Source organism: Ambystoma mexicanum, chromosome 2q (assembly GCF_040938575.1).
Source record: "Ambystoma mexicanum isolate Mex_15411 chromosome 2q, UKY_AmexF1_1, whole genome shotgun sequence".
Lineage (NCBI taxonomy): Eukaryota > Metazoa > Chordata > Amphibia > Caudata > Ambystomatidae > Ambystoma > Ambystoma mexicanum.
In genome coordinates this window covers 215,994,570-216,017,742 of record NC_090924.1, presented here as the reverse complement: position 1 = coordinate 216,017,742, position 23,173 = coordinate 215,994,570, and the positions used below count along the sequence as shown (strand labels likewise).

Sequence of the window (23,173 nt, the reverse complement as noted above, 5' to 3'; positions counted from 1 at the left end):
GCTTGATGCGGAGTGATTTGGCACGTGAAAATCCTGCACGTCTGCGTGTAAATCGAGGAAAGGCCCTTAGCGCGTATGCACGTCAGCACGCATATGCGATTTCTTTGGACCAAAGGCCCTTAGTGCGTGAGCGCGTCTGTGACGTGAGGCGCGCGAGCGTTTCCCTCATTACACATGATGACAGAGCACACGTGGATTTCCACCAATCGCGTGTGGAACTTCCTGCGCACCCCAGAAATACACGTACCCAGGCAAATCGCGTGTACCCACACTTCCCTCCGATTACACGCGATGACACTCGGACGTGCAGTTTTACCACGTGTGCTCGCATATGCGATTTCATTGGCCCAAAGGCCACCATGCGCAGCTGTGACGTCACACGCATGGCCGTAGAGAATGGCGAGTGTAAAAATGAAGAGATACACGTCCGAGTGTCAAAGCACGTAATTGGTGGAAATGGCCTCATTGCGTATGCGCGTATGTAACGTGTGTATAAAAGGTACGTGTAGAACGCCATTTCCTTGTACGTGCTTTTCGTGGAGAGCGAGTGGGTGAAATCTGTACTTCTTGTCGGTTCACACGCGATTTACTTCACGGCGTTTCCAGTTCGTACTCCCTGTTACCTCTGACAGCTTTTTCTCTTTTCCTCGGGCCCGTTTCCTCAAACAGCGTTCCCTACTACTGTTGTCCTGTCTCCTCAGACAGCGTACAATTCTTCTTTTGGCAGGGGTGTTGCCAACGTGCACACGCGCATATTTTTCACGCTTTTGTTCCTGGCGGACGGTGAGTCGCGCACGTATTTAACATCTGTGCTTGCCCCGTGTGTCGCGTACCCCTTCAGAGGTCATTCTAGGCTGCGTGTGACACGCATACGTTCATTCTTGTATTCCTGGGTGCCACAGCGTAGTGCAGGTTTATTTTTCCACGCACGTGGTCTAGGAGGGGTTGCGTGCACCTTACTTCGCTTTTTTGGGGTGCCTGTGCGTTGCGTGACCCGTCATCTTTCCCCAGGGGTGACATACAGCCTTGCTAGAGCACTAGGGTACGATTACCATCTGGTACCCAACCCCTTTGACCCCCAATTGCCCAGGACAATAGTTCACATCGACTCCCATACGCACAATAACATCAGTGCCATGGCTGGGAAGCGAACAAGCCGTAAGGGTGGCAAAGGTGGCCGAGCCCCAAGTGGTGGCCGTAGTGGATCCGGTAGGGGACGTGGCCGTGACTTGCAGGGTGCCCCTAGCCCCCCCATGTGTGGAGGAGCAGTCAGGGACACCCATGCCCCTCCCCCCCAGTTGAGGTTACCGTGGCTGACACCATCCATGCTCAGCCCTTGTTGGACCAGCCCACTGTGGAACCAGACCTGGCACAGGGTGACTCCATGGCTGACTTCCAGGTCAGCAGGTCTAGGCCACGTGCGCCGGTGAACGTTGGTGTCATCAGGCCACGTGGATCAGGGGCAGCTAGGTCATCTGCTGCCCCGAGTAGGCAGGCTGGGGAGGCTGCAGGGGCAGCTGCGGCTCCATCCACCCCACCTCTCACACCCATCCAGGACAGTGTCGGTCCAAGTCCATCATGCTGACATTCCCCCTGACACCATCACACTTGAGATAATGCCTGCACCAACTCCCATGATGAGTGGGCAATCCCACGCTCCTGCCCCTAGTGTCCAGAGCGGCGCAGGACGCTCCGGATCCCCACCACCTTCCAAGCGGAAGAGGAAGAGTGCTCGTCCAGTAGAGGCTGATGCCCCAGACACGGCTACACAGTCCGGCCCGTCAAGGAAGCCCAGCTTCAATGAGGCCGAACTGAATGCACTTGTAGAGTATGTGTCCGCACATTACCGCAAAATGGTGATTGTTGCAGGATCCAAGACCACACCTGCACAACGTCAGGCACACTGGCAGACCATTGCGGACATCATAAGTGCCCTTGGAATCGTGAGGCGCACAGCTAATGAATGCTAGAAGCGCTGGAATGACCTGAAGCGCAGGGCAAAGAATAAGCTGGCCTCAAATCATGCCACAACTCTAGTGACTGGAGGTGGGTCTACAGCAGACGACATAGCACTCACTCCACATGAGCAGGTTGCTGAAGTGGCAGATTACGAGGCATTGTCCGGTGAGTGCACATGCATGTGTGTGTCATCCATGTGCATGGTGTGTGTGGGAGGGCTTCTGTTTGGGTGCCAGGGGAGGGTGTGTGTGCCCGAGTGGTTCGGCTCACCCATGTGCCTCTTCCTATACATTCTTGGCAACAGCATTTGGGTATAGCAGCATCCCTTCGGCCAACATTAGACATCCAGCCCAACACCACGCCAGTTGCCCTTGGAGTGTCATCTTGCCACAACACTGTTGCTTATTTGCCTCTGTTTATTCAGGCAGATTGTTTGCATACCACCACTTTTACTCGGGATTTCTCAGTCCTATTGTCACGTCTGACATGGCTATGGTACAGTGGACTGGCTCAGTTTCGTGGACATGATTAGTTTGGACATGTCCCTGTGCTATAGGACAGCTGCAGGTTAAACATTTGGACCATTACAATGAAAATAATCAATTATATGAACAAACTGGACTGAATGAACAATTGGTGACCTCCTCTCCCTCTTCACTTCATGGCTAGGGTACATGCCATCTGTGTGATGGCATGTGTATTTGACCTGCCAATCACTGGCCAATGTGTGATGCCACTGCTAGGCAGCATGCAGCAAATGTGTTCATCTTCCATCTTGGTGTCATCAATGTGTGCCATCTGCCTCCCCATCACACGCAGTGACGGTGCATGCATGGGAGTGTTTTAGTCATGTGGGACATGTGTCAATCAAGTACTGTTTCTGTAGCCTCTCAGCCCTAATTGTGTACCATAGTGCTAATGCCTGTTTCCATTTGTTTTCTTTTATGTCTTTGCAGGGGAAGACGCACTTGATACTGCTGGGGTTGTGGAGATGGTGCAGACTGTCATAAATCACCAAAGTATCAACTGAAAAGGATACAGTAACCAAAAAAGGATACAATTTGGTAGGGCTTTTCTGGATCCTATCTTCACACGACTTGATTGTAGGCAGGTCAAATTAGACCTTCCAAATGATACAACTCTCTGACTGAATAAAACAGGCAGAGAGATGGATCACTGGAAAGGGCCTGGGAATTGTATAGGAAGTATGCCTAGAATAGATAAGTATCATAAGACACTGTCCCAAGTCAAATACTAAGAAACACAGAATTGAGATTAATTCAGACACTGACCTTAAGGCTAAACTGAAGAATTCCAGGACAGTTTCTAGAAGAGTTCCAAGAGTTGAACAAACGACAAAGGAAGGGAAGATTAGTAAGGGAGACTTATCCCGAACGGCACGAGGCTCTCGCTAGATACCGGGTTGGTGCACCACAGGATAGCGTCCAATGTACTGTGCACAATCACCACCCAATAGTTCATGAAATACTTCCTTTCCCACAAAGAATAAAATAAGAATCTCACCTGTTGACTGTCACAGGTACCAAAAGTTCGAAGTAGTTCAGAAAAACACTTGCAGCTCTGGACAGCCGCGCTTGAAGACAGCGTCCGCGTGGAGATTTGGCACGAGAACTGGATTCACGCAGCACAGGAAAGCCGAGCTTGCAGACAGCGTCCGCGTGGAGATTTGGCACGCGAACAGGATTTACGCAGCTCAGGACAGCCGCGATTGCAGACAGCGTCCGCGTGGAGACTTGGCACGCGAACAGGATTCACGCAGCTCTGGACAGCCGCGCTTGCAGACAGCATCCGCGTGGAGAATTGGCACGCGAACAGGATTCACGCAGCTCTGGACAGCCGCGCTTGCAGACAGCGTCCGCGTGGAGAATTGGTACGCGAACAGGATTCACGCAGCTCTGGACAGCCACGCGTGCAGACAGCGTCCGCGGGGAATTTGGCACGCGAACTGGATACACGCAACCCAGGAATTAGCGTGTGGAGGAAAGAAGGCTCAAATTAGGCCAAAGAAGTTTGCTGAAGCGAATGCGAGAACGCAGGTCCGGAGTTCAGCTACAAACGTCAAAATTGACTTAATCAGAAGCAGCGAATGGAGGTTCCACGCTGCTTATGTACGCACTGCCGTGATACACGTGACGGACCTAAGTCACGTGAAAATTAACGACGTGAAAAATGCAGACGTCGTTTTCCGGGCAATGTATCGAACCACCTCCATTTTGAGTAAAAAGGTCTACTGGATCTATGGGCGTAACTCATCTTGTATGGAGAAGTTGTTCCTGGTCCAGAGGTATGACCGGCAGGCATGACAGTGCCACCCCCCCAAAGGTGCCGCTTCTCCCCTTTTTGAGTGGAATCACCTTAATAAAGCAGGAGCATGAATGTTAGACAGTGGTTCCCAGGATCTATCCTCGGGACCATAACCTTTCCAATCTACCAGATAAAATGGTTTTCCAGACCGCAACCTCATGTCCAGAAGGTCATGCACTTCATATTCGTCTGACCCTTTCACTGAAATAGCAACAGGCCGTACAGGTAATCTAGTAGCATCCGAACACGGTTTGATGAGTGATACGTGGAAAACGGGATGCACTCGCCACCGTTTTGGCAAAGCCAGACAGACAGACAGCAGCCGGATTTATGATTTGGAGCACTTCATATGGCCCAATGTATTTAGGCAACAATTTCCTTTTGCCAGGTATTCTCAAGTTCTTTGTGGACAGCCATACCTTCATTCCTGCTTTGTAGACAGGTGCAGGGATTCTATGAGCGTCAGCATAGTACTTGTCTCGTTTTTTAGCTTGCTCCAATTGCTGCTCAACTTTCTTCTGTAGATTCTTAAGATCCCTAAAAGTACGTCCTGCTGCAGGAGTATCCAAAGACAAACTGGAGTCAAAAGGAATGGAATGTGGGTGTTGCCCATACAAAGCATAGAAAGGTGAAGTACCTATAGCACTATGATAGGAATTGTTATAGGCGAACTCTGCGGCCGGCAGAACATTGAGCCAATCTGACTGAAACTGTAAGCACAAACATCGCAGATATTGTTCCATAGTGCTATTGACTCTCTCAGTCTGTCCGTCCGTTTGAGGGTGATAAGCACTAGACAACCTGTCATCAATTAATAATGCCGAATTCAGTGCCTTCCAAAAACGTGACGCAAATTGTGAGCCCCTGTCAGTGATGATCACTGAAGGTAGACCAAAAAACCGGAATATATGCCGGATGAATAGATCAGCCAGACCAGCAGCTGTTGGTATACCAATACAGGGAATGAAAAGCGCCAACTTTGCAAAGTAGTCCACCACCACCCATATGGTATCGTATCCTTTATTTCTTGGAAGTTCAACCACAAAATCCATCAATATCATGTCCCATGGTTTTTTGGGAACTGGTAGAGACTGGAGTAAACCCACTGGTTTGCCAGGAGTATTCTTACATTGACTGCATACCGAACATGTAGAAACATAATTTATAACATCTTGTGTTATAGACGGCCACCAACACCATCTTTTCAATAGCTCTAGAGTCTTCTTCTGTCCAGGATGGGCGGCAATCAAAGAATCATGACCCCAACTGAGGGCTTTTTTCTGTATGGTATCAGTTGGTAGATAGAGTACTCCTTGTTTAAAAGGCAAACCATTGTATAAATCAATGTTCAATTCCTGAATCAATTGTGGATTTAATTTCACCCACTCCTGTAAGTCGTTTTTTAAGAGAAGGTTGTGCAGAACAACTACATATCACGTGATCTGCCAACAACTTATTTTGAACCGATGTTTCTTCGTTCACTTCTTCACCGATGCGAGACAAAGCATCAGATTTGACATGTTGTCTGGCAGGGCGATAAGTAATTTGAAAATCGTATTGAGCAAAAAAAACATGCCATCTGGCCTGTCTAGCTGTGAGACATTTCATAGTTTTAAATGACTGAAGATTTCTATGATCGGAATACACCACCACCTGATGTTTGGCCCCAAGAAGATGATGTCTCCACTCTCGGAAAGCATCTTTGATTGCAAGTAGCTCACGCTCAGTGACAGTATAATTCTGTTCATAAGGGGTAAGTTTGCGTGAGAAGAAAGCAACTGGATGTTCCTCCTTAGTTTCTGCACAAACCTGCGAGAGTACAGCCCCTGTAGCGACACTGGATGCGTCTGCTTCAACGATAAACTGACCATCCGGATCAGGATGCTGAAGTACAGGTGCAGTTGTAAATGCTTCTTTTAACTTCTCAAAAGAAGCTTGAGCATTCTGGTTCCAACAGAATGGAATTTTAGAGCTAGTTAAGGCTGTCAATGGGGCCACTGTTGGAGAAAGAACGAATAAATCTGCGATAAAAATACGCAAATCCTAGAAATGATTGTAATGACTTGACATTGTGTGGGATAAGCCAATTCAATATGGCTTTCACTTTTGAATGACTCATTCGAACACCATGATTGGTAATGTCATAACCCAGAAATTCCACTTCTTGTGTATGAAAGACACATTTCTCAACTTTAACAAAAAGTTTATTCTCTCTCAATCTTTGTAGGACAGCTGAGACGTGTTTAACATGTTCTGGAAAAGATGATGAATATATCAAAATGTCATCTAAGTAAATCACCACGAATTGATCCATCATATCTTTGAAGATATCGTTCATAAAGAACTGGAATGTGGCGGGAGCGTTACAAAGACCAAAAGGCATCACTAAATATTCGTAAAGGCCGTACCGCGTCTTAAAAGCGGTCTTCCATTCGTCTCCTTCGCGAATGCGAACCAGATTGTAAACGCCACGCAAATCCAATTTAGAGAAATACTTGGAAGATCCTAATTGGTCTAGCAGGACATTAATCAATGGTAAAGGATACTGATTCTTTATGGTGATGTCGTTAATAGCCCTGTAATCAATGCAAGGCCTTAGGTCTCCTTCCTTCTTTGGAACAAAGAATAAAGGAGAGGCAGCCGGCGATTGAGATGGCCGTATAAATCCCATGTCCAGGGCTTTATCGATATATTCTTTCAAGACAGCATCTTCTTTGAGAGTCAAAGAATAAACTCGACCAGTAGGAATTTTAGCTCCAGGAATCAATTCAATTGGACAGTCATATTGCCTATGTGGAGGAAGCTGTTCTGCCTGACCTTTGTCAAACACATCAGCAAAATCTGCATATTCACTCGGTATATGCGTACTGTTCTGATGTACCACATTGATAGCAGAGATTCCCTCAATAGAGGCCAACATATGCGATTTATTTGACACCACCTGGCTGGTAAAGCAATGTTCGTTACAAAAAACGGAAGGATATTGGATCAATCCCGTAACTCAGTCTATGGCGGGATTATGAAGAGTCAACCAATTAAGTCCAAGTATTATTTGGTATTGAGGAGCCGCAATGACATCGAAGACTATTTCCTCCGAATGACCATTTGATAAAGTCATCTGAATAGGTACAGTCTCTTGAGTTACCATACCGGAAATCAAGATTGATCCATCGACTGTATTAACAGTTTCAGGTTTGTTCTTGTCTATAAGAGGTATAGAACATTTCTTGGCATATGTGATATCAATGTAATTATTAGTGGCTCCCGAGTCAACCATAGCCTTGGAAGCCAAGTCTTGATCATTGAAACGTAACATCATCTCAACAGCTATTGGTGCATGAGCTGGAAATGTAATGGAGTCCGATGTAACACTTGACACAGGGACTCTTGCTACTGTGGAGTTTTGGTGTTTCCCGAAGGTTTATTTGGTCTTTTAGGACATGCCGCCAATAAATGCTTGGAGGAACCGCAATACATACATAAGTTATTTCTCTTTCGGTTCTCTCTTTCGGCTTTAGACAACCGGCCTCTCACCGCACCAATTTGCATTGGTTCAGGATCATTCGAAGAATGTGCCGGTGTATCAGAACGAACTGGTGCTGGAAGAAAAGGTTTTTTCTCTCCTTTGCGGGCATTTCTTCGGGCATCAATTTGTAAAATTAAATCAAGAAATTCTGAAAAACCTGTAGGAACCACTGGAACCGTGGACAAAGCGTCCTTGAGTTCTTCTGAAAAACCCTTGTAGAAAACAGCCGTCTTCTTGTCTTCCAACCATCGGGTTTCGGCCGTTAATTGGTTAAATCGTGCAATGTAAGCCAACAGAGGTTGAGATCCTTGTTGTAAATTCAACAACTCCAGATCTGTGGCTTGAGTAGCATAGCGCATATCAAAGACTTTGTTCATAGCCGCCAGAAGATCATCGCAATCGTACAACAAGGGGCTATTTGATTCCAATAAAGGATTTGCCCAAGCAGCAGCTGTACCCCCCAAATGGGAAAGCACGAATGCTGCTTTAGTAGTAAGATCAGGAAATGAATTAGGTCGGCAAAGAAAATGAAGTCGGCACTGATTAACAAAAGTTCTATAGGTTTTAGGATCACCTGTGAACCTTTCCGGAGGAGCCAAGGGAAACTGTGTGGGCATAACCACTTTAAGAGTTTCCTGTGATAATGATGGTGCTGTAGTACCAGATCCAGATGCAATGGCTACTGGAATCTGTGCTCCCTGAGGAGTGACATGCATGGCATCTTGCATAACATCCATTCGATGTCGTAGCATATCCTGTGCCGTAATCATTTCATTTCTCAAGTCAGAAATTAACTGAGTCAAAACAGTTATAGGATCCGTACCCTCCATGGCTTCTGATTCTGTCATAAATCACCAAAGTATCAACTGAAAAGGAAACAGTAACCAAAAAAGGATACAATTTGGTAGGGCTTTTCGGGATCCTATCTTCACACGACTTGATTGTAGGCAGGTCAAATTAGACCTTCCAAATGATACAACTCTCTGACTGAATAAAACAGGCAGAGAGATGGATCACTGGAAAGGGCTTGGGAATTGTATAGGAAGTATGCCTAGAATAGATAAGTATCATAAGACACTGTCCCAAGTCAAATACTAAGAAACACAGAATTGAGATTAATTCAGACACTGACCTTAAGGCTAAACTGAAGAATTCCAGGACAGTTTCTAGAAGAGTTCCAAGAGTTGAACAAACGACAAAGGAAGGGAAGATTAGTAAGGGAGACTTATCCCGAACGGCACGAGGCTCTCGCTAGATACCGGGTTGGTGCACTACAGGATAGCGTCCAATGTACTGTGCACAATCACCTTCCAATAGTTCATGAAATACTTCCTTTCCCACGAAGAATAAAATAAGAATCTCACCTGTTGACTGTCACAGGTACCAAAAGTTCGAAGTAGTTCAGAAAAACACGTGCAGATTTGCACGCGACAGCATACACACAGCCAAGCCAGCCGCGCTTGTAGACAGCGTTTCCGCATGATGATTTAGACACGCAAACAGGATTCACGCAGCTCTGGACAGCCGCGCTTGAAGACAGCGTCTGCGTGGAGTTTTGGCACGCGAACAGGATTCACGCAGCTCAGGACAGCCGCGCTTGCAGACAGCGTCCGCGTGGAGGTTTGGCACGCGAACAGGATTCACGCAGCTCAGGACAGCCGCGATTGCAGACAGCGTCCGCGTGGAGACTTGGCACGCAAACAGGATTCACGCAGCTCTGGACAGCCGCGCTTGCAGACAGCGTCCGCTTGGAGAATTGGCACGCGAACAGGATTCCCGCAGCTCTGGACAGCCGCGCTTGCAGACAGCGTCCGCTTGGAGAATTGGCACGCGAACAGGATTCACGCAGCTCTGGAAAGCCGCGCGTGCAGACAGCGTCCGCGGGGAATTTGGCGCGCAAACTGGATACACGCAACCCAGGAATTAGCGTGTGGAGGAAAGAAGGTTCAAATTAGGCCAAAGAAGTTTGCTGAAGCGAATGCGAGAACGCAGGTCCGGAGTTCAGCTACAAACGTCAAAATTGACTTAATCAGAAGCAGCGAATGGAGGTTCCACACTGCTTATGTACGCACTGCCGTGATACACGTGACGGACCCAAGTCACGTGAAAATTAACGATGCGAAAAATGCAGACGTCGTTTTCCGGGCAATGTATCGAACAACCTCCATTTTGAGTAAAAAGGTCTACTGGATCTATGGGCGTAACTCATCTTGTATGGAGAAGTTGTTCCTGGCCCAGAGGTATGACCGGCAGGCATGACACAGACCCAGGAGGGGTCTGAGGGCCGACCGACCACCAGTGAGGGACGTGGTGTGGTGGTGGGTGAGAACCCACAACTGCTGCAGGTCGTGCTCTCAAGGGGTGTCTCTGGCTGCACCTCCCCCGAGCTGTACTCAGGTGTTGATTCGGATGATGAGACCTACGTGCCGTCGCAGGTGAGTGTTCCTGGGAGGGATTCTGTTCTGTCCGACCCACCTGCACCAGGGTTAGAACCCTCAATGGGGATGTCAGTGTTGGCAGGTACGCCTTTGGTGGTTACGGATGCAGGGTCACACTCCGCGACATCTGATCCTGTTCCTGGGCCAGCAGATCAGAGGGGGAATGCAGTCCTGCAGCCTCAGGCAGTGCCGGCACAGCAAGGCGCAGTTCGCCTTGCCCCAGACAGGTGTGGTGCCCGCCGACGTGGTGGCCGTACGCCACCTGGCAATACCGCATGGGAGCAATCCATTTACGGTATGGCAACCCAACAGGCAGCATCATCAGAGATGATGGCTCAGGCCATGGATAGGGTGGCCACTTCCATTGTCCCCCCCCCCCCCCCCCCGAAAGGCTGATGGAGCGACTACAGCAGGCAACCGGCTCCATCTGCCAGTCACACAGGGAGGACATGTTGGCGTCCGACAGGGACAGGAGGACGGCACTGGCGACTCTGCAGGAAGCCATCTCCATAGAGTCCCAGGGCCACAGGGAAGCCCTGAGGCTGGAACTCCTTCACCTCAGGACGACTCTTGTTGAGCTTGAGGCTTCAACAAACCGAAGGACAGAACAGTAGCTGGAGCGTCTCGCCCGTACGCTCTCAGCTGAGATGCAGGCAACTAGGGCGGAGGTCCGGGCATCCCGTGAGTTGTTGCATGGGGACCTCCGCAAACTTATCCTCCAGAACGAGACCTACCACACCCGCATGCTTGCAGCCATGGAGGAACAGACTAGGGCTTTGCGTGGGCTGCCTCCCATAGTGCCACCACCTCCGGATGCAGCTGCAGAGGGTGAGGATAGCGACAGCAGTGATACTCCCACAATAGGGTAGCCGTGTAGGCCATGAGCCCATGGAGGTGTTTTTTTTTCGCAAGATCCACACAGGTGGGTTTTGGTGTGCACCCTGTCCTCTGACCTCCTGGGTGGCCTCCCGAACCCCCCCGGGCCCATTAATGGCTATTTTTTATTTATTTTCGTTATTATTTTTTTTTTCTCTCTTTTTTTTTGGGACAGTGTGTTGCATTGTGTGGCTCCCGTGGGCATACGCTGCATTGTGGCTGGGCACATGCAGGCTTGTCATGGATTTGGTTCAGACGCTTGGGTTTTTGTCACACACACACCCCTCCTGCTTCCCGTTTCCATGGGCTTGCAAAGGGTGTGCCCAAGTGACATTGACGTACATGGTGACATTGGACTCCCATGAGCTGTGTGGGCAGTCTGTAGTCAATACTGTGTATACATTCATAGTGCATATTGTTGTTGTATTGTACTGCGTGGTGTATTGATATGTGCCTCTGCATCCATCTCATCCTCCATATTTGCAGGTCCATTCCTCATGTCTTCACAATGCGGTCCACCTTGGAACTGGAGTCCATGTTGTAAGCAGTGCATCTACACTCTTGCGTGGCGCTAACACTGTATACTTGGAAGTGTTCGGAGGGCTGTCATCAGGTGGTGAGGCTAGCTAATTTTTAAGTCTGTAATGTCATGTTTAAGGTAGGTTGGAGGTTGTGTAGGTGATTGGTATTCTTGGTAAGTATTTGGTAATGTGGGTTGTAGGTCCTGCATTACTGTGAGCATTTCATGTGTGGACATGTTTCCATTAGGGACACTGTAGCTGCTGACACTTGGGGCATGTTGTGGGGATTAATTTCTTTCCTCTCACATTGCATGACATGCCATGGTGTGTTGTGTGGCCGTGCCGGGGTGGGGGTGGGTGACATGGCACTATTTTCATGTAGTATTTTGCAAGTGGGTATTCATTTCTGCAGCATGGAAGTGTCTTTTCATGACACTGCATTGGTGGTGTTTGTGTAGGTAGGGATGCACACATTGTGACACTTCCACATGAACAATCTCAGGCTGCTATGGTTCTGACAGTTGACAGTCCCTTTGGTCGTCTTAATTGTCAGGTCGAGTCATCATTGCTTATCAGATGGTATGTGCCAGGCCTGTGTGCACTCCACTGGGGTGTGATTTCTATGTGAAGTAATTAGCCACCAGCTGCGTACCGGCTGCCTCACCCCGTGCCCTCTCCGTTCCCATGCACAGCGGGCGTGCATGTGGTTGGGGATGTGGGGGCACTACCATGTCCACGGCCAGGCCCCGGCGTGTTGCAACATTGTGCAGGACACATGCTGCCACTATGATCCTGCACACTACTGGGGGCGCATATAACAGCTGCCCGCCAGAACGGTGAAGGGAGCGAAAGCGTGACTTGAGCACTCCGAATGTGCGCTCCACTATGCCCCGGGTTGCAATATGGGCTGTGTTGTATCTTACCTCTGGAGGCGTGATGGGGTTCCGAATTGGCGTCATCATGTGGGTGCTCAGAGGGTAGGCACTGTCCCCTGGTGAGGAGGTGATGGGTATCATTAGTGGGGTAGTGACATAACTCTGCATCTGACATGCATGCATGTGCAGTGGCATTCATACTCACCAAGCAGCCATGTATCGCCATGCCGCCCAGCTTCTAGGTCCCGGCTTAGGGTAGACATTCAGTAAATGAAGCGGTCGTGGGTGGACCCTGGATAGTTGGCATATACTGAGGTGATGATTCCCTTAGCATTACATACTACCTGCACGTTGATGGAATGCCAGTGCTTGCGGTTCCTATAGATGTGCTCAGATGCCCATGAGTAACAATAGCAAGCTTAGAACAAAAGAGTATGCGCATAGGTGAAGCAGTTACAAAAACAAAAAAAAAAATCCTTGGCACAGGATTAACCAGTCTTTTCTTGATAATTAAATTATTTTAAAAGGTTTTATGAACACAATTATCCAGAAAATTGGGATGGTAGGGAGGTAACAATGTAATCAAATAATTGTACACCACAAACCAGATGGTCGTTTTGGTGAGTGCCTCAGAAATTGCATGCCACAATCCATCGCCTACAAAACCCCAATATTTCTGCACTTCTAATCCTAGCTTGATTACGTTGTGGCGTTTTGGCAACTATTATTTTTACTGTCCGTCATAGTGATAAAAAACAATGTGCATGGACCCGGGTCTCTTTAACCTGGGTTTGCTCATTGTTATTCACAACCTTGATAACACAGGTTGCCAGGGCATTGCCATTTGTACATTTTCATGAATAACAAGGAGTTAGAAAGGGACAGCGTTAGGCACTGATGCTGGCCATGTCCACACAGTGCTCTAATCAACCTGCTTGACATTGCTGTAAATTCTCTACTGTAAAAACCAGCAAAGTGGGTTGACAACAACAGGACATTCACCAACCACAACACAGGTGCAAGGCCAGTAAAAAGGCCAATATCTAAGACGAGAGCCTAGCTTGAGTACCAAACAAAGGAAGATGATCTTGCGGCAGTGTTTGACAGGCATGTTCATCAGTTCAGCAATGATTTTGCGCAATAATTTAGCATACAAGGAAAGCATGTTGGCTCTTATTTTCTACTGATAGCTTGTTAAAATGTTCCACTTGCCACTGATAAGATCAGAGCCAAATATTAACAATACTATGTTTTAAAGAAACAAATATTTAATATTTTTTCAAGACACATTAGGTTATGTCGATATTATCTTTAAATCACACCATTCATCCATCAATCTCAATGAACTGATGGTATTTGCAGCCTTAACACCAATTATGTTGATACTGTATGGAGCAGGCATGGGGGGCGTCAATGGGATAGGATGTGCAAGAAAATATTTGGCCCATGGCACTTATTTTCTTACAAAATAAGCACTGCACAAACTACATTTCAGCAGATAACAGAGGAATGGTTTGGAGGGATAAGTAGCATGATTCCTTTTCAAGACTTTTTTTTAGGTGTTTCACTGAGAAATAACAGACGGTCAGAGTGGATGAATTTTGCAGTAGAAGGGCTTGCCATAAAAATAGAAAATTGTCTGGCCATGTTGCCAGCAGGAATGACTACCAAACATCACTAATTCAGTTCTGAACATGATTGAGTACTATACTAGACATGCTTACTGTTCCTTTCCAACATGTGCTATCCACAGTCTGATCAAGGAAGGGTCTGAAATGCTGTGGTCAGTAGCATGACAAAAATAAATTGGAGACAAAGGCTGTGAATAATGGGCAGACATTAAACACTTAATAAAATACAAATGGGAGGGACGTGAATCATGATAGACACCACGTATATGAGTGCTTTGTTAAACAAAGTACTAAAATAGGCTTCTGAACAGATCAGGAGGAATGAATAAAGGAGATCTGAAAGTGAAAGGGCCTCCTGCTGGTCCTCGTTATGTGGAATCCTAGTCAATAAGACAGATCACAAGCAGTTAGTTCACGTGTTAGCAACAAAGTGTTTGAATGCAGCATCTCAAAGGATAATAAAGTAGAATAAAGTAGATGGCAGATTTAGAAGAGTTCAACATCAGAGTAGAACAAATCTTGAGAGGGAGGAACTTGGTTGGTGACTTGGTCGCATGTGCAAGCACTGGTTTAAAAGACCATCATAGAAATGGGTGGTGATAGATGATATTAGATGATATCTGCCATACATCAGACACAAAAGGCAGAAAATGGCTGTCTACTAATAGAGGCATTTCAATCCGGTATGCGTCCCACCCACAAGAGAATGGCCCATAGACCAGGTTTCTCCATCCTATGCCCCAGTTACAATATACTTCTGTCCCCTCCCTGCCTCGAATGCTTAGGAACGATATGCCAAACAAGCCAGAAGCTTCTCTTAATTGGCTATGAAGGGGCCAGGTGCTGAAACGTCTGCAGCACCTTTAGGACAATACCGTGTGCACACACCCTACTTACCACTTTCAAACCCTGCACTCAACTATGCATGCAAAACAACCACACACTTGAAACACAATCTTCATAGCTAAAATCGAATCATATGAAAAACAGAATTGCTTATCCTGTGACTCTTCAAAACATCAATTTTTGTCAGCCAGTTCTGGAACTTGATGGCTTCTAGTCTCTACTCACATCCAGTACTACTTCCCTTGGCTTAATCATCAACGGTGACCATGTCTCAAGACCGACATCACAAAGAAAAATTAGATAGCGGCTCTCTCCACTGCTAAAAATAAATAAACACACACACCCCCCTTGTCCCATTTCTTCCGCCCTCCCCCACCCCAAGCTCTTCCTGCCACTGCTGACTTCAGAGCGGGTGCAACGCTCACCTTGCAAAAACCCTGACATACACTCCTCCCCACTGAAGACTGTCAAGCATGCCACAGCTGGTCTCAAAGGACAGAAGAAACAGGAAGAGATCTCCCAAATCCTCAAGGCTATAACAAATGTCCATTTTACCATTTAAAAAAAGAAGCAATCAAACTCATCTCTGTAGGTTCCCGCACGACCAGAAGCACTAATATTGCATGAATAGAATAAAAAGAGATTACAAAAAAATAAAACATAAAACATGCCTTCTCTCAATCACCAGCACTTTGGAATTACATACCAACACACATCCGATTGGTTCCATCTATCTTGCATGTCAGGAAGGAAATGCCGCTGCTCTTCAAGAAACAGGATGTTAGCTGTTGACAGCTTGCGGGAAATACTTCTACAGTCCGTTTTCATTACTCCCAAGATACCCCCCTTCGTTCAGAGCTTTCTCTGTTCCTAGTTAGGTTTGCACAAAATAAACCAATACCTATGTATATAAAACATGAAAGGAATCCGACATTATTCGTAGGGGCCTGGTGGGTGCATGGAAGGAAGGAAAGTTGGTGACAGGGCACCCATATATTAGGGCTTTAATTTAGGATGAGTCATCTGAAGGAGTGGGCCATAATGAGTAAAAGAAAATACATAGACTAGGTTATCGGATTCGAAAATCAGGGCCAACTTGGACATAGTATGGCTAAATTGCACCCATGCAAGCCATTTTAGTGATCAGAAATTGGGGTGGTTCTACAGCTACTTTAATTGTCATTTGGCGTGTTCTAACCGCAATGTTCAAAGAGGTTAACCTAGGACTCCAGTTGAGGCACCTGACAAAGGTATGTTTGTATCTTGGATTGTTGAAGGGGCAGATCACCAAAGGGCATTAAATTTAAATTCTCTCGAGTCTACATTTTAAAAACAATCTGGAAACTAGAAAGTCACTGCACAGCATTATAATCGCCTATAATCAACCGATTGCTGAAGAAGGTAATCTGGTTCCACAAGGATTGCATTCAGCAAAAGCTTGGGAATGGCTTGAATCGGAAATTGCAGTTAAAGGATACGATAAAGTCACACAGGTTTACACCAAATTCTTTTGAGGAGTATGGTGGTATGAACAGAACTTGGGCCTTTCTGGATCGGCAAAATAGACCAAACTAAGTTTAACATGAAGGTGCTTTGAATGAAGTGTAAACAAAAGAAATACAAACTCTTCTATGAGGGAAGGAGGGGTACAGAGAGGTATATGTAGCTTATGTGCAGGGGTAGATTCCAGGCTTTCTGGCCAAAGAAGTCTCAGCGTACATGCCCACCAAACATGTAGCGAAGGTGGTTAAGGATCATTTAGCTGACAATGGAGTTTAGCACAATTTCTGTGCTGGAATGTAATGTTGATTTGCATGGGAGGAAGGTGAGTGACAACACCTGTTAGTTTGGGGATTATGAGGGTTGGATGTTGTGGGCCAACAGGTGGAGGCACACCACCTAAAGCTGACTGCCAGATCAGTGGTGTAGATACAAAACTTCTGGGGTACAGGCCTTATCAGGTGTTGGCTGCCATCTAAATTGTATGTCTTTGTTGTGGGTTAGTTCATTATAGATTTATTGGTTTTATGTGGGGTGTATAGTTAATGGGTTGGGGGTTTGAGTAATAGATTATGAGGTTGCTAGTGCTGAATACCTGGCACCCTGATATCGGAGTTGTATTCCAGAGCTTCGGTTTAGTTGGATCATGAGTCTAGATGCCGCAAACCAACCTGCTCCAACGCCGGCTGTGAAGATTCCACCAAGGGTCTGCTCTTCATGCAGGTTGGCCTTGCCACTTTCGTTGCTCGCTACTAGAAGGATACACAAACATGAAGAAGGTCCGATAGCCAGAGCCAATCGTGAGCTGCTCAGCCTTCCTGGAACAGTTGAAACACGAGATACAGCCAGACTAAACCAGTATACGTAATGAAATAAAGATAGCAAAATAAATAAAGACAGCAAGGAGGCAAGATGAAATTTAACCCTGCTTGCATAAAGGAATTCAGAGAATCGTTTTTTAGCTGGAGAAGTGCCATCCCACGTGAGACATATCCAGAAATAAAAACATAATTGAACATCATGTACACAAATCGCCAGCTGTACTTTCAGTTATTATAATGAGAATCTCTTTTGCTGGTAAACTGCAGTTGACTTTTCCTCAGCACAGTTACCAAAGTTCGGAAACATGTAGGATTTGTCACACTGGGCAGTGTCAATAAAACTACAAAAAATACCAGATTTGGTTCTACTGTGGAGCAGTTACTTTGGACATTCAGCACACAAGTCTTGAATCATAAATGCCAATTCCAATTGTTTTATTTTGTTTTTCAAGTGCATAGAATAGTCGTAGACCTTTGTAATTCTAGTAATGTAAAACTATGATCTAAACAATTCACACCCACGTAAAATGCTGTAATGGAATTTACAATGATTGAGACAGCAACGGGAGGGAAAAAAAACACAAGACATGCCCAGGAAAAGCTTGCTTGACAGTCAACTACAGCAGCTTAGAAATAAAATCGTTATTTTAATTTCAAATGATATAGCTCAAAAGGTCGGTGCCCAACATTCCACAATCCCCTTACAATGTGTGCCGCCAGGGACACGAGCAGCCAATAGCTCGGTTGCACTTTTGCAGCAACTCACAAAACGATACAATGTTGTAGGGTTTCGGAGGTCGGTTTGATGCCACATCGTTTACATTCTTTTTGTGCCACTTTCAAATAGTTCGGCGTATGTCAAACACACCGCGGTCATATCGCATACATAGAAACGTGAAACAAAAAGGCCAATTCTCTCTACCGTAAGATTTCGAAATCCAGCCCTACCAAGACCACAGGCTTGTGTTGATTTTAAAGATCTCTTACCAAAGGTGAAAGCACAGCGACACCGTGAAACTTTATTAAAGATACACTTTTGGGGGTTCTGATGAAGGACCCTTCGTCGATTGCCTCAGCTTGAATCCTGGCAAGATGCTTTTTGCAGAACTCTTCATACTCCTCCATCTCACTTTGACGGAGCTGCACATCAAAAAGAAAGCATTGGTTCCATTTTATAGGCAACCGGAGCACACTACACCAGGTTTTCGGATAAAAACGAAGCAAAGTTCTAATGTAGTAAATCAACCAACATAAAACGTGGATGCATATAACTCTACTAGAATCATATGTTTGTTGACAGTTTCGATAATGTGTAGCTCCTAAGCCCCAGGGGAGCAACTGGGTGCTGCAAAAATGTTAAAAAGAAAAACAATTAAAAAGGCATGTAAAGTAACACTAGCAGTGGTAGGCATGCACAGAAAGCAGAAAGTGCAGTCGTTTTCACAGCAATATTCTCGTTTCATTTGTAAAACTTGGGGTTTCACCATAGCTTGTGTTGCATCTAGATAGAAATGTGTATGTTAGCATGCGCCACACTTAGATGAAATTCTTAACGTTAGCTTGCTTCACATCTAAACGGGATTATGAATATTAGCATGTACCACACTTAGATGGAATTCTTAACTTTAGCCTGCGTCGCATCTAGATAGAAATGTGAATGTTAACATGTGCCACACTTGGATGAAATTGAATGATGGTAAGTGCAACACTTGATTGGAATTGTTATCACTAGCCTGCCTCCCATCTAGACAGAATATTGAAAATTAGCAACGATGGAATAGTGAATGATAGCAAACAGCAGACCTAACTGCAAGGACAGCAATGCCAACTAACCAATCCACTAACAATTTCATCCCTCTGCATACACTTCTCAAACTCTAACCAAAGACAACAACAAGCCTAAAACGCAGCAATCTGCACTAACTTCACTACACTGCAACAGCAAAACAAACCCCACATAGATTTGCACAACAGCATGAGACGACTACCGACCGTAAAACACCCCAAGCCCAGCCGACGGACCATGAGTCCGTCCGAGCCGGAGGAGCCTGAGAAACTCGGAAAGAAAAACCGCAGCGTTTTCCAACACAATAACGTTGTATTTATGTTTGCGGTCGCTTCAAAAGCGACTGCAAACATAAACGCAACGTTTTTAAAGCTGCGGTTTTATTTCCAAGTTTTCCGGGCTCCTCCAGCACGGAAAACTGAGAAAAAAAAGCAGCTAGTGTTTATCTTTAAAAAAAAATAAATAGCACTTACCGAGATTCAGCTGCAGCTTTCCTGCTCTGGTCTCCGGTCCCCGTCCTCTGCGTACAGCACTAATGAAGGGAAAGCCACCCAGCGGTAGCTTTTGTTTACTTACAGCTGGCTGGCTTTTCCTTCATTAGTGCCGCAAAGGCAAAAGCCAGCACAGGAGAGCCTCCATTTCACAAAATGGATGCGCCCATGTGCTTGCTTTTGCGAATTTTGCGCTTGAATAGCTCAAAATTTTATATAGGAATTTTTAAAAAAGAGAATGCTAGTTTTTTTTTTATGTTGCCTATCTATTTTTTAAATAAAAATGTTTACTAGACCATGCCTTTAACTGAATCTCATAGGGTCAACTAGAATTCATTTTGTTTGAGAAGATGCATCATATTGCAGAGCAAACAGTTTAGAAAATATTCATTATTGCACGGCCAAATGCTTTTGATGGCAAACCTGGTTCTGTAACCGGTTGGTTGCATACATCATTGCAACTGGTGCTCAATCCATGAGCTGATCCCATACTCCGACATTCTAGCTCATAACCCTGTTGCTTTATACCACCTACCCTGAAAGGGGGATGACCACAAATTACAATATTCCACCTACTTTGCACAGTTCTCTGCACGCTACGCCGTCCACTATGATTCATCTCTGACTATTTCCTCTTACATAATAAATACACAAAGCTAACTAGATGTTTATGCAAAGTAGTGATCAATAGTTCCACCCAGTTTGTACATCTACAGATCTACTGCAATACTATACACTGTAGTTTGCCTCCAGGGCTTGCTTTGCTCTAAGATTAGGATTGCCTTAAATATTAGCACATATGTGAGAGAGGTAGCCAAATTGTTTTCAGAGCCCATATCCATCTATGTCCATTCATGCTGATAATTGTTTACATGTTACAGGCACTCAACCATAGCTCGCAAAGTCTTTTCGCCCACTCACAGTCTAGATTTTATGAAGGGCGAGTACCATTTGCAGGGGATGTTTTAAAAACATTTACATTGTTTGCAGTAAATGTCAAATAGAAGTTCCAATGTACATGGCTGACCTCTGTGTGGCCTAAAGTGGGTTTGTGGTCATATGAACCATTTTACAGAAAGTGCATTTACATTTTATGTCGGATGCCATGGGTCGAGTGCATTTCTCTTAGGTTCAGTAAGTAAACCAAGCTACTTGACTATTAGGACTGCCAAAATTTCAACAAATTTGCAAGGCCTGACTCATCTCACTAATGTCTTACTTCAGCGGTACACAAAACTACTGTATTGTTGCTCATTTTGTACGTCGGGTACCAATAACATCTGCCAACATAAAAAATATTAGAACCACATTGCTAATCAAATGAGTTTGCTTATCAAGAAAATGTTAATTAGCAAACTCTGCTATCAATTTCTCAAAACTTAATTATGCCTTGCAGTTGTCTTAGTATTTATTTTTGGCCTTTTGAATTTCATTTTTGTAAGATTGGATTTGAAGTTGATATTGTGATTTTTTTGGACTCATCATTTTCCCCCTTCATACTAGTTAGAACTCCTTGTTCAGTTTTATGACATTGAGGAGGTGAGTAAACCATTTTGCCATTCATCTCTTTTGTGAGGGGGTGAAAGGTTTTTCCCGGGAGAAATACTGTCGATTGTTTTGGCGATCCATTTGTGCAATAGCTCAGTTTTTCCATTGAGGTCTGCTTCGTCCAGGTTAGCGATTGATGGTTTTGTGAGTTCAAGTTTTTCTATTAAGTTTACTTTCCTGATAGGGGGTGTTGCGTGACAGCCATGTGATAAGGCTGTGTTTGTTGGTGACTCCCTGGGATCCAAAATGATCCTGGAACGCTCGTGAGGAGGAGGCGGCGGCGTTGTGATCCCTCTTTGGACCCCCGGGTGCATGAACATGCGCTACACACAGAGAACCAAACTGTAGCTGAATCTGCTAATCAAAAGAAGAGTTATGCATATAGCAAGAAGGACAGAGTCCCGAGGAGTCATGGGCAAGATACCCACCCACTGAAGACAAAGGAACCGAGGCACACAGTTGGCAAACCTCGATGCGCCGTCATCGAAATCAGGGGAACTGGGGCACAATAGACGGCCGTGAGCAGCGCTGGAGGAATTCTGCCTGAGGAGTCCAGTGCCTGGACGAGGTAATCAACTAGTCATAGCCCGAGGCACAAGGGCAAGGTTTGCAAGAATTGCGCTCTCCCCTCGAATGACTGAACGAAGGGGAGCAAACCTCCGTGGTACACTATACGGCATCTGCAGCGGTGGCGCTCACAGAACAGGCAGGCTCATGGACTGCAGTAGCAACAGCTGAAGCGAGGTGCCGGAGCCCCGAGAGTATGATAAAAAGGCCCGGCACTCACGTTGGCCTGAACAACGAAGTACGGTGATACATTGACTCCCGTACGCGGCGGCTGTGGGGCAAGTTGCAAGACTGTAGCAGCAGCGCCCGGGGTGTTGTGCGGGTGCTCCAGACACAAAGGGCCCACATAGCACTGTAAAGCAAGACAGGGAGATATTTTGCTCCCGAGCGTGGCAGCAGTAGCAGCACAGCCGGTGTGCAGTGAAGGTGAATGCAGTGAACCAGCTCCTCTGGTTCTAGGCATAGGGGACAGGACACGCGACGTAGCCCCATTACAGATATATTTATAGACAGAGGTCCCGTAGCCTGCACTGTGATGGAAGGAGACAATGTATACCTCTGAGCACCCAGAGAGCCTGCCGGGCTGGGACACACTGAAGCTTGGCAAATAGGGGCAGCACTGTGAACAAATGCGAGTACAACAAAAGTAACCAAGAGAAGACAGAGCTGAGGGCTCCAAGAAGAGACAGAGAGGTAACACACAATAAGGACCACGATACGAACGCCTGAAGACGGAAGGGCGCAGCAGTGGTGAACGCGAAGAAGAACAGCCCGCAGGCGTGCAAGAGGCACAGACCCCAAGAGGTGGAGCGCACTGATGCCCTGCGCATGAACAGGAGCGAAGCAGATGCCCCATATGAGCTGCACAGCCACAAAGGAAAGATTAACAGCCTCAGATCATTGGGGGAACAGGAACTGCTGCCAATGTGTGGAACCCAGACCAGGAGATCGGAGGCCGGACGAGAATAGAGGCAGTGATAAGGGACTGAATGCACACAGCGACACATCAGTGCTGCGCAGCCTACATTTAGCAGCCCACGGAGGACTGGGAGGCAAAGAGAAATGTGACACTAAGACAACGAGACAAGCAAGAGCAGTAACACAAACATGGAAACCATCCCTGTAGCGGTAATGGCCAATTAGCTGATCAAGGGAAAAGGGAAGCAGCCCACAATGGAGGAATTTGCCAAATCCCCACAAACCAAGGAGGCGGAGAAAAATAAAGGACTAACCATGCAAGGTGGAGTAGCCCCAGTGCGGGATGATCACCAGATCCTGGAGGCAAAAGCAGATCTGAAAGCATCAGGGGAGCCTAACTGGATGCTGCAGTGGCCAATTTAAAGACCTTTCTGGAATTTAAGACACGGTGCAGGTGGACGTCAATTTGCTGCAACAGGATCTAAGGGCGCTCGCGGAATGCACAAGCGAACTGATAAGGAGGTGAAGACCAATACGACCACCTG

The 23,173-nt window shown here is 46.2% G+C and overlaps 1 protein-coding gene across 5 annotated transcripts in view; it reads right to left on the bottom strand.

Annotated features, from left to right (window-relative positions):
* The window catches only part of CCP110 (centriolar coiled-coil protein 110), a 1,154,773-nt gene that overhangs the window by 976,332 nt on the left and 155,268 nt on the right, over positions 1 to 23,173 (bottom strand). For all 5 annotated transcript variants that reach the window (XM_069647149.1, XM_069647148.1, XM_069647151.1 and 2 more), the window contains exon 3: positions 18,306 to 18,458. In XM_069647149.1, coding sequence (XP_069503250.1) covers positions 18,306 to 18,443 — 138 coding nt within the window. In that variant the 5' untranslated portion in view covers positions 18,444 to 18,458. The remainder of the gene's footprint in view (positions 1 to 18,305; positions 18,459 to 23,173) is intronic.